This window comes from Heptranchias perlo, chromosome 29 (genome assembly GCF_035084215.1).
Source record: "Heptranchias perlo isolate sHepPer1 chromosome 29, sHepPer1.hap1, whole genome shotgun sequence".
Taxonomy (NCBI): Eukaryota; Metazoa; Chordata; class Chondrichthyes; order Hexanchiformes; family Hexanchidae; genus Heptranchias; species Heptranchias perlo.
Genome location: NC_090353.1, coordinates 17112951 through 17127729, shown reverse-complemented (window position 1 = coordinate 17127729; position 14779 = coordinate 17112951). Strand labels below are relative to the sequence as shown.

Genomic DNA, 14779 nt, shown 5'->3' with positions numbered 1-14779 from the left:
AATAACATTTTGGAAATCACAAGAACAACACACATTCTACTCTAACTTGTGCTGATATACCATCCTGTGTCCACCTCACAAACCAAAATGTAATACATTTTACCAGCTCGAATTATTTTTTCTAAATCCTAAATTTCTAGTGTCAACACCCACAAGACACCAATTCAACCTGAGAATTCTGTTCCTCCCTTCTTCCAATATATTGAAACCATTAAGAGCTGCTGGGCAAATTTCCTGCCATTATTTTTTGATCACGGACATCCTTCTGAGTAGCTGTGAAGAGACATTTAATTACAAAACCTTTGATTATTTCAACTAAAATTCTGGACATCGTTTCTTCTGTATAAAAGAGGCCTTATTCTTCCAGATGATCAATATTTGGCATCAGGAATTGAAGGTGAAAACAAAGTAATTTATAGTTAGTACACAATATTTTGGTCAATAAAAATTCTAAAACTAATTTTAAAATGTTACCAAATTAACACACGTTACACCTGACTTTACCTTTCTCTCTCATTAAATCTTTAAGTGTTTGCCATTTCATTTCAAACGGGATATTGCTCACAAAAACCCGGAATCTTGCATTTCGGTTGGTTGAATATGGCTCAAAGCGGCTTCCTCCGCGCTTGCTGCTTTTTTCCTTCAGCTTATCATTTTTATCATTCTGATTTGAAGTTTCATTTGTTTCACTGTGAATAACAAAACATGGTTTCAATATCAACAAATCTCTGGCTGGATCAGAACATCTGCAGGTAGTGGCTTCCCCTTCAAAACAGGCTATTCAAATATGATGCTGGCCATAATGCATAAACACAAAAGTTGAATTATCCTTTTAATAGGGCAATTTGTTGCTTTGGCATTCCAATAAACACTGGCTGATTGGGGCCTAGATTCCAAAAAGGGGGAGGTGAAGAAGAGATGAGATGAGAATGGAAAAGGAGGGGGGGGGGGCAAAAGAGAAGAGGAGATGAGGTGAGAATGGAAAGGGGGGGAAAGAGAAATGAGGCGAGAATGGAAAGGGGGGGGGGGGGAAAGAGATGAGGTGAGAATGGAAAGGGGGGGGAAAAAGAGATGAGGTGAGAATGGAAAGGGGGGGGGGGGAGATGAGGTGAGAATGGAAGGGGGGGGGGGGGAGATGAGGTGAGAATGGAAAGGGGGGGGGGGAGATGAGGTGAGAATGGAAGGGGGGGGGGGAGATGAGGTGAGAATGGAAAGGGGGGGGGGGGGGGAGATGAGGTGAGAATGGAAAGGGGGGGGGGGAGAGATGAGGTGAGAATGGAAAGGGGGGGGGGGAGATGAGGTGAGAATGGAAAGGGGGGGGGGGGGGAGATGAGGTGAGAATGGAAAGGGGGGGGGGGAGATGAGGTGAGAATGGAAAGGGGGGGGGGGGAGATGAGGTGAGAATGGAAAGGGGGGGGGAAGAGATGAGGTGAGAATGGAAAGGGGGGGGGGGGAGAGATGAGGTGAGAATGGAAAGGGGGGAAAGAGATGAGGTGAGAATGGAAAGGGGGGAAAGAGATGAGGTGAGAATGGAAAGGGGGGAAAGAGATGAGGTGAGAATGGAAGGGGGGGAAAGAAATGAGGTGAGAATGGAAGGGGGGGAAGAAATGAGGTGAGAATGGAAAGGGGGGGGGAGGTGAAGTGAGAATGGAAAGGGGGGGGGAGATGAAGTGAGAATGGAAAGGGGGGGGGGGGGGGAGATGAAGTGAGAATGGAAAGGGGGGGAAAGATGAGGTGAGAATGGAAGGGGGGGGAAGAGATGAGGTGAGAATGGAAAGGGGGGGGGAAGAGATGAGGTGAGAATGGAAAGGGGGGGGAAGAGATGAGGTGAGAATGGAAAGGGGGGGGGAAGAGATGAGGTGAGAATGGAAAGGGGGGGGGGAAGAGATGAGGTGAGAATGGAAAGGGGGGAAAGAGATGAGGTGAGAATGGAAAGGGGGGGGGGGAAGAGATGAGGTGAGAATGGAAGGGGGGGGGGAAGAGATGAGGTGAGAATGGAAAGGGGGGGGGAAGAGATGAGGTGAGAATGGAAAGGGGGGGGAAGAGATGAGGTGAGAATGGAAAGGGGGGGGAAGAGATGAGGTGAGAATGGAAAGGGGGGGGGAAGAGATGAGGTGAGAATGGAAAGGGGGGAAAGAGATGAGGTGAGAATGGAAAGGGGGGGGGGGGGAAGAGATGAGGTGAGAATGGAAGGGGGGGGGAAGAGATGAGGTGAGAATGGAAAGGGGGGAAAGAGATGAGGTGAGAATGGAAAGGGGGGGAAAGAGATGAGGTGAGAATGGAAAGGGGGGGAAAGAGATGAGGTGAGAATGGAAAGGGGGGGAAAGAGATGAGGTGAGAATGGAAGGGGGGAAAGAGATGAGGTGAGAATGGAAGGGGGGAAAGAGATGAGGTGAGAATGGAAAGGGGGGGAAAGAGATGAGGTGAGAATGGAAAGGGGGGGGGGAAGAGATGAGGTGAGAATGGAAAGGGGGGGGGGAAGAGATGAGGTGAGAATGGAAAGGGGGGGGGGAAGAGATGAGGTGAGAATGGAAAGGGGGGGGAAGAGATGAGGTGAGAATGGAAGGGGGGGGGGAAGAGATGAGGTGAGAATGGAAAGGGGGGGAAAGATGAAGTGAAAATGGAAAGGGGGGGAAGATGAAGTGAAAATGGAAAGTGGGGGGAAGATGAAGTGAAAATGGAAAGTGGGGGGAAGATGAAGTGAAAATGGAAAGGGGGGAAAAGATGAAGTGAAAATGGAAGGGGGGGGGAGATGAAGTGAAAATGGAAGGGGGGGGGAAGATGAAGTGAAAATGGAAAGGGGGGGGAAGATGAAGTGAAAATGGAAAGGGGGGGGGGAAGATGAAGTGAAAATGGAAAGGGTGGGGGGAAGAGATGAAGTGAGAATGGAAAGGGGGGGGGGAAAGAGATGAAGTGAGAATGGAAAGGGGGGGGGGGAAAGAGATGAAGTGAGAATGGAAAGAGGGGGGGGGAAGAGGAGGTGAAATAAAAATAGAAAATGCTGGAAATACTCAGTAAGTCAGGCACCATCTGTGGAGAAAGTAACAGAGTTAACATTTCAGGTCGATGACCCTGCATCAGAATTCAAGGGATCAGAATTCAATTCATGTGAATTTAAAATAAAATTGCTGGACTATAACTTGGTGTTGTAAAATTGTTTACAATCGTCAACCCCAGTTCATCACCGGCATCTCCACATCAGAATTCAAGGGTCATCGACCTGAAACGTTAACTCTGTTACTTTCTCCACAGATACTGCCTGACTTGCTGAGTATTTCCAGCATTTTCTGCTTTTATTTCAGATTTCCAGCATCCACAGTATTTTGCTTTTGGGAAGTGGGGGGGGGGGGGGGGAAGAGGTGAGAATACAGAATGATAAAGTATATAAATCCCAAACTGTTTAAAGAAAAACTGTTACATCAACTTTTGCTAGTTCAAATGTGGGAGTTTGGCATCAGAAGTCAGGTTTGAAATGGCGCTGCAAAACTAAATTTAAAATAGTCTTAAAATCAAACTAAGTGATAAAAATCAGGTAGATCCCCGCACTTGGCATGCCTGAGCTATTTAATCCCCGCCTTTAGTGAGGAGCTGGGCCCCTTCCCAAGACCGGGTCGCCCTGCCTCTGATTTATTCCAAATCATCGGCCCCGCGCGGCCCTTTTGTTCGGCGCGCGGGGCCGCGGCCTGCAGTCCAACTGAAGCCTGAGCCGTTGCCATAGACACAAGGGGGCCCCAGGCCCCTCGCACAGCCGCACCTCTGGTTCTGATCTTCATCACCGCCGCTCGGGTTATTCTCGTCCTGCTTCTCCTCCAACTCAGGGTTGGTGATCGCAGGTTCCTGGGGTGTGGGCTCCAAATCCGCCATCGACGCAACAACAAAAAAAACGCCTTCTTCAAGTCCGAATGGCAGCTGCGCAGTGTCGCGTGCAGAATTGTGGGTACCGCCGGACCGTAAGCCCCGCCCCTTTCCCCTCCGCACGGGTGACATCACACTGGATTTCGCCGCCAAATCCCCCGCGGCAACCGGGCCACGTGCACGCGTCCGACAGGTTGCTTCAGACGGCGCGTGCGCTAAGTTGTCAGTGCGGCCGCACGGTGAGGTCGTCTGGAGCAGAGCTGTTGGGTGTGACTGGATCTCGCACAGCTCAAGGTGCATTAGGGGGGTCGCTAACCCCTCCAGGATTGTCCCGGAGTCTCCAGGAATTACAGATTAATCTCCCGGACACTGCTGCCCTCCACCAGGGAGAAAAATCATTGGGGCATTCAAAATTGTATATTTTTAAATGTTCTCTGAACACATTTTGTTTATTAGTTGTAACATAGAATGATGTGGCACAGAAGGAGGCTGCTTGGCTCATGCGTCCTGTGCTGGTTCTTGGAAAGAACTATAGAAATTATTCCCAAACCGCTGCCCTTTCTTTCTCCATAGCCCTACACATTTTTCCCCTTCAAGTATTTATCCAGTTCCTTTTTGAAACTTGTTATTGAATCTGCATCCAACACCCTTTTAGGCAGTGCATTCCAGATCATAACAACTCGCTGGGGAAAAAAATTCTCCTCATCCCCCCTCTGGTTCTTTCACCAGTTACCTTAAATCTGTTTCCTCTGGATACTGACCCTTCTGCCACTGGGAACAGTTTCTCCTTACCCTTATTGAAACCCTTCATGATTTTGAACACCTCTATTAAATCTCTCTAACCTTTTTCTGCTCTAAGGAAAACAATCCGAGCTTCTCTAGTCTCTCTGCATAACTAAAGTCTTTCATCCCTGGTACCATTCTACTAAATCTCCTCTGCAACCTCTCTGAGGCCTTGACATCCTTCCTAAAGTGTGATGCCTAGAATTGGCCACAATACTCCAGCTGGGGCCTAACCAGTGATTTATATAAGTTTAGCATAACTTCCTTGCTTTTGTACTCTTTATAAAGCCAAGGATCCCTTACACTTTTCCTACATCCTTCTCAACTTGTCCTACCACCTTCAAAGATTTGTGTACGTACACCCCCCAGGTCTCTCTCTTCCTACACTCCCTTTAAAATTGTACCATTTAGTTTATATTGCCTCATTCTTCTTACCAAAATGCATCACTTCTCACTTCTCTGCGTTAAATTTCATCTGCCATCTGTCTGCCCATTTCACCAGTCTGTCTATGTCCTCCTGAAATCTGTTATTATCCTCCTTACTGTTTACTACCTTTCTGAGTTTCGTGTCATCTGCAAATTTTGAAATTATGCCCTGTACAGCCAAGTCCAGGTTATTAATATATATCAAAAAGAGCAGTGGTCCTAATACTGACCCCTGGGGGACACCACTGTATACTTCCCTCCAGTCTGAAAAACAACCGTTCAACTCTACTCTCTGCTTTCTGTCCCTTAGTCAATTTCGTATCCATGCTGTCACTGCCCCCTTTAATCCCATGGGCTTCAATTTTGCTAACAAGTCTATTATGTGGTACTTTATCAAACACCTTTTGAAAGTCCATATACACAACATCAACCGCACTACTTTTATCAATCCTCTCTGTTAATTCATCAAAAAACTCAATCAAGTTAGTCAAACACGATTTGCCTTTAACAAATCCGTGCTCACTGTCATTTATTAACCCATATTTTTCCAAGTGACAATTAATTTTGTCTCTGATTATTGTCTCTAAAAGTTTCCCCACCACAGACATTAGACTGACTTGCCTGTAGTTGCCGAGTTTATCCCTCTCTCCTTTTTTGAACAAGGTTGTAATATTTACAATTCTCCAGTCCCCTGGCACCACTCCCATATCTAAGGATGATTGGAAGATTGTGGCCAGAGACTCCACTGTCTCCACCCTCACCTCCCTTAGCAACCTAGGATGCATCCCATCCAGACCGGGTGACTTTTATACTTTGAGCACTGCCAACCTTTTAAGTCCCTCCTCTTTATCTATTTTTATCCTATCCAATTTCGATACTACCTCCTCCTTTACTATGACATTGGCAGCATCCTCTCCTTTAGTAAAGACAGATGCAAAGTACTCAATTAGTACCTCAGCCATGCCCTCTGCCTCCACAAGAAGATCTCCTTTTTGGTCCCTAATCGGCCCCACCCTTCCTTTGACTACCCTTTTATTATTTATATGTTTATAAAAGACTTTTGGGTTCCTTTTTATGTTGGCCGCTAATCTTTTTTCTGTTTCATTTTAATCTCTATATCTTTAGTCATCCAGGAAGCTCTAGATTTGGATGCCGTTCCTTTCCTCCTTATGGGAATGTGTCTGGTCTGTACCCGAACTTTCTCCTCTTTGAAGGCCTCCCATGGCTCATTTACTGTTTTACCTGCCATTCTTTGATTCCAATCCACCTGGGCCAGTTCCCTTTTCAATTCATTGAAATTAGTCCTCCTCCAGTTGCGTATTTTCATGTTGGATTGTTCCTTGTCCTTTTCCATAGCTACTCTAAACCTAAAAATATCAGACATGAGAAAAAAGGCTGTTTGACTGACAATCAAGAATCATTCAATCGGGTAATGAAGAGTCTACTCACTTTGGCCTAGAAAGGCAGTGCACTGTAAGGATGGACATGTCGGATGACCAATGGTGGGAATGTGGAGACGGGGTAGTTGGAAGCAGGAGGTCATGTGATGAAACCTCCTGTAATATATCCAAACAGAGTTGGCAACCCTAGGGTGTATGCATGTTCCGAATTGGGAATAACTGACACGGCTCCCAAAGAGATGACAATTTGAAAAACAGCCTGCAGCTGAAAAATAGCCCTGAATAATGGCCTGTAACCACAGCCATTGTTTCAAGGTGAGTTAACATTGGTTTTCAGAATTTTTGTTTGTTCTTTGGGACCACTTTGCACAATTAGATTTGTTTTTCCATGAAAACAGAAACCTAGTGGCCTCATGTACTCATGAGAGTAGTTACAGTGGGCATACAGTGGGGCATAAGCATGTCATGATTTAGGTTGTAGCTATAGCCATTTTCATGATAGGCAGAGTGTGCAGGATGGACAAAATTTGCCTCTGGATGCAGGATGTGTTGCTGCCCTTTTCAGCTGGAACCATCAAGGGAGGTGGACAAACAAAAAAAAAGAGATAAAAATAAGGGGATAACGTGCCAAAATACCCAGAAATAAACAAGTGAAAGCAAAAAAAAAACTTTAATTCATCCGTACGATTCAATGTTTCCTTTGCATGAAACGGATTGAAAGTGCTTCACTTCAGGTACCCTGCTGCAGTGTTGCTTCAGTGGCTTTGAGTTCATTCAATACACAATTTACTGTACCCTCCTTTGCCAATCCCGTGACATCCCATAGGTTCTGGGTCTCTGAATATCCCACTGGAGTTCTGGAGTTTCCCTTTTGTGAAATGAGAAGAACCCCTTTAAATTTAGCAGTAGGGAGAGCTTCATCCATCACTCACAATCCCAAGAGTGACACCCCCATCACCCCAGATGCACACCCATCGGGAGGGGAGGCAAAATGGTTGACAAAATACTATAACAGGAGGAAAATACTGCGGATGCTGGAAATCTGAAATAAAAACAGAAAATGCTGGAAATACTCAGCAAGTCAGGCAGCATCTGGTCGATGACCTTTCACCAGAACTGGAAGAAGTTCTGAGAGTTAACAGTTTTAAAACCAAGTACAGAGCCAAGGAAAGTGGGGGGGGGGGGGGGGAGGAGGGAAAGATTTTCTTTTGCCTTGCACCATCATCCCTTTTGTCACTGAATCACTCCTGCCCTTCACCTTATCACAGACCTTCCCTTTTGTTCTTTCCTCATTCCTCCTTTCCCTGCTGAGCATTTCCAGCATTTTCTTATTTTAGCATAAAATACTATTATATCCAAACTAATTCCTTGGCATAAACGCATGTTCATTACTTAGCCTGTGATTATTACCATTTAGACAGGAGAGGAAGAGCAGGTACAACACGCAAACTGACAATCAGAATCAGAGCAAGTGAGTCACAGTTCTAACCTTATGTGAAAAACAACACACTCTTTCTCCTTTTGACCCCCTTTCTCTCACCCCAGTCTCTCTTCCCGACCCCACTCTCTCAGTCTTTCTCTTTCTAAAGCTTAAAGAACACAAAACAAAGACTACAACAAGTGTGTAATCAGCACACTTTTTTCTCTTACACACACGCAGAGCCTCAATTTCTTAAAAAAAACACCCAATATGAATTTAACCTTAGTTCAAACTGCACAATCCAAATTCAGCTCACAGCATCATAGCTCTGAGCAAAAATATCAAGTCCAAGACCAGGCCTTTGGGAGAGGCTGATGACCTCAAGTAAAAACGTTAAGAAACAACAACAACAACAACACCTTGCATTTATATCGCGCCTTAACATAGTAAAACGACTCAAGGCACTTCATAGGAACGTTATCAAACTAAATTTGACACCGAGCCACATAAAGAGATATTAGGACAGGTGAAAGAGGTAGGTTTTGAGGAGTGTCATAAAGGAGGAGAGAGGTGGAGAGGTATAGGGAGGGAATTCCAGAGTTTAGGTCCTAGGCAGCTGAAGGCACGTCAGCCAATGGTGGAGCAATTTGGGATGCACAAGAGGCGCAAGATACAAAGCTAGGTGGGAAAGTAAGCTATGAGGAGGACACAAAAGCGTCTGCAAAGGGATATAGACAGGTTAAGTGAGCGGGCAAGAAGGTGGCAGATGGAGTATAATGTGGGGAAATGTGAGGTTATTCACTTTGGTAGGAAGAATAGAAAAACAGAATATTTTTTAAATAGTGAGAAACTAGTAAATGTTGGTGTCCAGAGAGACTTGGGTGTCTCGTACAAGAAACGCAAAAAGTTAACATGCAGGTGCAGCAGACAATCAGGAAAGCAAATAATACAATCAAGGAGAGTCAACATGGTTTTATGAAGGGGAAATCATGTCTGACAAATTTATTAGAGTTCTTTGAGGAAGTAACGGGCAGGGTGGATAAAGGGGAACCAATGGATGCAGTATATTTGGATTTCCAAAAGGCATTCGATAAGATGCCACATAAAAGATTACTGCACAAGGTAAGAGCTCATGATGTTGGGGGTAATATACTGGCATGGATAACTAACAGAAAACAAAGAGTCGGGATAAAAGGGTCATTTTCAAAATGGCAATCTGTAACTAGTGGGGTGCTGCAGGGCTCAGTGCTGGGGCCTCAACTATTTACAATATATATCAATGACTTGGATGAAGGAACAGAGTGTCTTGTGGCCAAATTTGCTGATGATACAAAGATAGGTGGAAAAGCAAGTTGCAATGAGGACACAAAGTGTCTGCAAAGGGATATTGACAGGTTAAGCAAATGGGCAAAAATTTGGCAGATAGAATATAATGTGGGAAAATGTGAAGTCATCCACTGTGGGAGGAAAAATAAAAAAGCAAAATATTATTTGAATGGAGAAATACAAAATGCTGCGGTACAGAGGGATCTGGGTGTCCTCGTACATGAAACACAAAAAGTCAACATATAGGTAATCCGGAAGGCAAACGGAATATTGGCCTTTATTTCTAGGGGGATGGAGTATAAAAGCAGGGAAGTCATGCTACAACGGTTGAGAAAGGCATGGATGTTAGGGAACTTGGGGAAATAAATAGTGATGTCTTGAGGAGTGTACATATTACAGAGAAGGAGGTGCTGGAAGTCTTAACGCGCATCAAGGTAGATAAATCTCCGGGACCTGATGAAATGTATCCCAGGACGTTATGGGAGGTTAGGGAGGAAATTGCGGGTCCCCTAGCAGAGATATTTGAATCATCGACAGCTACAGGTGAGGTGTCTGAAGATTGGAGGGTAGCAAATGTTGTGCCTTTGTTTAAGAAGGGCGGCAGGGAAAAGCCTGGGAACTACAGACCGGTGAGCCTGACATCTGTAGTGCGTAAGTTGTTAGAGGGAATTCTGAGGGACAGGATCTACAGGCATTTGGAGAGGCAGGAACTGATTAGGAACAGTCAGCATGGTTTTGTGAGAGGAAAATCATGTCTCACGAATTTGATTGAGTTTTTTTAAGGGGTAACCAAGAAGATAGATGAGGGCTGTGCAGTAGACGTGGTCTACATGGACTTCAGCAAAGCCTTTGACAAGGTACCGCTTGGTAGGTTGTTACATAAGGTTAAATCTCACGGGATCCAAGGTGAGGTAGCCAATTGGATACAAAATTGGCTTGTAGAGCGTTGTTTTTCAAACTGGAGGCCTGTGTCCAGCGGTGTGCCTCAGGGATCGGTGCTGGGTCCGCTGTTATTTGTTATTTATATTAATGATTTGGATGAGAATTTAGGAGGCATGGTTAGTAAGTTTGCAGATGACACCAAGATTGATGGCATTGTGGACAGTGAAGAAGGTTATCTAGGATTGCAACGGGATCTTGATAAATTGGGCCAGTGGGCCGATGAATGGCAGATGGAGTTTAATTTAGATAAATGTGAGGTGATGCATTTTGGTAGATCGAATCGGGCCAGGACCTACTCCGTTAATGGTAGGGCGTTGGGGAGAGTTATAGAACAAAGAGATCTAGGAGTACAGGTTCATAGCTCCTTGAAAGTGGAGTAACAGGTGGATAGGGTAGTGAAGAAGGCATTCGGCATGCTTGGTTTCATTGGGCAGAACATTGAATACAGGAGTTGGGATGTCTTGTTGAAGTTGTACAAGACATTAGTAAGGCCACACTTGGAATACTGTGTACAGTTCTGGTCACCCTATTATAGAAAGGATATTATTAAACTAGAAAGAGTGCAGAAAAGATTTACTAGGATGCTACCGGGACTTGATGGTTTGACTTATAGGGAGAGGTTAGATAGACTGGGACTTTTTTCCCTGGAGAGTAGGAGGTTAAGGGGTGATCTTATAGAAGTCTATAAAATAATGAGGGGCATAGATAAGGTAGATAGTCAAAATCTTTTCCCAAAGGTAGGGGTGTCTATAACGAGGGGACATAGATTTAAGGTGAGAGGGGAGAGATACAAAAGGGCCCAGAGGGGCAATTTTTTCACTCAAAGGGTGGTGAGTGTCTGGAATGAGCTGCCAGAGGCAGTAGTAGAGGCGGGTACAATTTTGTCTTTTAAAAAGCATTTGGACAGTTACATGGGTAAGATGGGTATAGAGGAATATGGGCCAAGTGCAGGCAATTGGGACTAGCTTAGTGGTATAAACTGGGCGACATGGACATGTTGGGCCAAAGGGCCTGTTTCCATGTTGTAACTTCTATGATTCTATGATTCTATAACTGTACAGGGTGCTGGTGAGACCACACCTGGAGTACTGCGTACAGTTCTGGTGCCCTTATTTAAGGAAGGACATACTTGCATTGGAGGCAGTTCAGAGAAGGTTCACTAGGTTGATTCCGGGTATGGAAGGGTTGTCTTATGAGGAAAGATTGAACAGGTTGGGTCTATACTCATTGGAGTTTAGAAGAATGAGAAGAGATCTTATTGAGACATACAAGATTCTGAGATGACTCAATAGGGTAGATGCTGAGAGGATGTTACCCCTCATGGGGGAATCTAAAATGAGGGGACATAGTCTAAGAATAAGGGTTCGCCCGTTTAAGACGGAAATGAGGAGGAATTTCTTCTCCCAGAGGATCTTTGGAATCTTTGGAATTCTTTACCCCAAAAATCTGTGGAGGCTGAGTCATTGAATACATTCAAGGCTGAGTTAGACAAATTTTTGATCAGCAAGGGAGTCAAAGGATATGGGGAAAGGGCGGGAAGGTGGAGTTGAGGTAAAAATCAGATCAGCCATGATCTCACTAAATGGCGGAGCAGGCTCGAGGGGCCGAAAGGCCTACTCCTGCTCCTATCTCTTATGGTCTTATGGTCAAATGGCCTGTTAGCCTTAATTGCAAGGGGGTTGGAGTATAAGAGTGAGGAAGTCTTATTACAATTGTACAGGGCTTTGGTGAGACCTCACCTGGAGTACTGCTACAGTTTTGGTCTCCTTACCTAAAGAAGGATATACTTGCCTTAGAGGCGGTGCAACAAAGGTTCACTAGATTAATTCCTGGGATGAGAGGGTTATCCTATGAGAGAGGTTGAGTAGAATGGGCCTATGCTCTCTGGAGTTTAGAAGAATGGGAGGTGATCACATTGAAACATATAAGATTCTGAGGGGCCTTGACAGGGTAGATGCTGAGAGGTTGCTCCCCCTGGCTGGAGAGTCTAGAACTGGGGACAAAGCCGCAGGATAAGGGGTTGGCCATTTAAGACTGAGATGAGGAGGAATTTCTTCACTCAGATGGTTGTGAATCTTTCGAATTCTGTACCCCAGAGGGCTGTGGCTGCTGAGTCATTGAGTATATTCAAGGCTGAGATAGATAGATAGATTTTTGGACTCTAGGGGCATCAAGGGATATGGGGATTGGGCAGGGAAGTGAAGTGGAGTTGTGGTCAAAGATCAGCCATGATCTGATTGAATGGCGGAGCAGGCTCGAGGGGCTGCATGGCCTACTCCTGCTCCTATTTCTTATGTTCTTAGGCAAGAATTGGAGGAGCGCAGAGATCTCGGAGGATTATTGGTCTGGAGGAGGTTACAGCGATAGGGAGGGGCGAGCCATGGAGGGATTTAAAAACAAGGATGAGAATTTTAAAATCGAGGAGTTCCCGGACTGGGAGTCAATGTAGGTCAGCGAGCACAAAGAAAGGTATTAAATGGAAAAATAATCATGCTATTGTGAAATATATAATTTCAAAATTTGTTTTTATTATGGCTAAATCCTTATTTCGGATATTAGAAATTTCATTTACTGAGGGAAAATGGTGGATGGAAAAATATTTTCAGAAAGCATTTTGTGAGAATGCATTGGCCAGATTGAGTAACCTAGTGGCCAGATTACACAATTAGAGTGAAGAGTTTACATAGGCATTTTTCATTATAAATTTGGACAGAGAAATTTATAATGGAGGAAGTTGTGACAAAAATGTAACAGTCAAGTGGTGCAGTCAGGAAGTTTGCACAGATGTGAGATTTGTAATATATTATAGATAGATATAGATATGTAGCTAAATGGTAAAATTAAATTTCAATAACTCTGTTACAATGACAATTAGCACAAACTAATTGATTCAGTAAGGTTGTGAAGCTCAGCTCCAGCTTTTCTGTAAGCTGATAGGTGTCACAAAAGGCCAATTGTACTCCCATCCTCAGTGGAGTGGGAATCAGTCAAATTGTATTCTTAGGAGCAAAGGAACCCCCCCACCCCCCCACCCCCCCCCCCCACCCCCCCACCCCCACCCCCACCACCCCACCCCCAGCTTACTGGACTGGGTTCTGCAATGTTTTCTCATTGGCAAACTTTTTATACTCAAACTGTTGTACAGCACCTGACTGGGAAGTATTTGATGAAGCAGTGTTGAGGAAGCTTCACTCTGTATCTAACCTCTGCTGTTCTTGATCTAGGAGCACTCGATGGGGGCAGTGTAGAGGAGCTTTACTCTGTATCTAACCAATGCTGTCCCTGACATGGGAGTGTTTGATGGAGCAGTGTAGAGGAAGCTTTACTCTGCACCTAACGGTGCTGTACCTGACCTGGGAGCACTTGGAAGGGCAGTGTGGAGGGAGCTTTACTCTCTATTTAATTCATGCTGTGCCTGGCCTGGGGGTATTTGATGGGGCAGTGTATAGAGAGTTCTATTTTGTATTTAACTTGTGCTGTACCTGACCTCCATGGCTTAATGCTGACACTGGGGGCATGATTTTAGCTCGGAGGCGGGAGGGGGCCAGTGCGTCCGTAGATAACCGCGTGGGGAACCCGGAAGGCCAAATGAGTACGTCAGAATCTGTGATCACAACTCAACTGAAGGTAAGATTGACAGGCTGGCTGCTTGTCAGGAGGGAAAGGAGCCGTGAATTGGAGAGGGGGGAGGAAGGGAGAGAGATGGTGGGCCGTGGAAGAAATCGGAGGTGGGGGCACAAGGACGATATCAGGTGGGCCTTGGAGAAGATCGGTCCACCACTGGGGGAAGTCCAGCGGAGTTGGGGTGGGTCCGGCATCGGTGGGGGAGTGTCCAGTATCAGTTGGGGGGAGGGTGGGGACAGCATTGGTGGCAGGGTGGGGGGGGGGGGGTCGGGTCAGCCGATCGCACCAGTTGAGCTTGTTGGGCCTGGATGAAGCACTCCTGCTCCTCCGGGCCCACAAGCAGTGCAATAAAGGCACTCACCTCATGGATCCAGACCTTCCCTCCTGCTTTCACCTGATTTGAATCAGAAGCGATGAGAAACCTGAACAAGTAAGGTTAAATTTGTTTGACATTTCTAATACACAAAAAATTAAGTGCCTCAACTATCACAGTGAGGTATACTGCCCCTTTAAATATCGGACCGCCGGCTTTAAGCGGAGACAGGACTTCTGGGTTTCAATTGCTCCCACGCCTCCAAATGCACCTGGGTTAAACCTGGACGTGGGTACGTTGGTGTCAGGATGCGGTCCCACTCCAAAAATCAAACATTTTTACTGCTCACCCACTCCTTCTTGGGGGTTAAAATTACCCCTTGGGCGCCTGAAATGAAGTGTTTTATTTCCCAGCAGTAACATCTCTAAAGTTAAGGAGTACAAAGAAATCACAACATAGAGATTTATCCTTTACTAATATAACAACTTACATTTATATAGCACCTTTAATATAGAAAGAAAACGTCCCAAGGTGCTTCACAGAGGCTTAATCTGAATAAAATGGATGCTGAGCCTAAGGAGGAGATACTAGATGGGGTGATCAATATTCCGGTCAAACTGATGGGTTTTAAGGACACTCTTAAAGGAGGAGAGGAAGGTGGACAGGCAGAAGGGTTTAGGGAGGCAATTC

The 14779-nt window shown here is 45.3% G+C and overlaps 1 protein-coding gene across 1 annotated transcript in view; it reads right to left on the bottom strand.

Annotated features, from left to right (window-relative positions):
* LOC137299443 (myelin expression factor 2-like) overlaps positions 1-3935 on the bottom strand; it is a 35880-nt gene extending 31945 nt beyond the window's left edge. The window contains exons 1-2 of the mRNA XM_067968179.1: positions 3755-3935; positions 505-689 (exon numbers count right to left, since the gene is read on the bottom strand). Of these exons, the coding sequence (XP_067824280.1) occupies positions 505-689; positions 3755-3864 (295 nt within the window). The 5' untranslated portion in view covers positions 3865-3935. The remainder of the gene's footprint in view (positions 1-504; positions 690-3754) is intronic.
* Positions 3936-14779: the final 10844 nt, after the last annotated feature.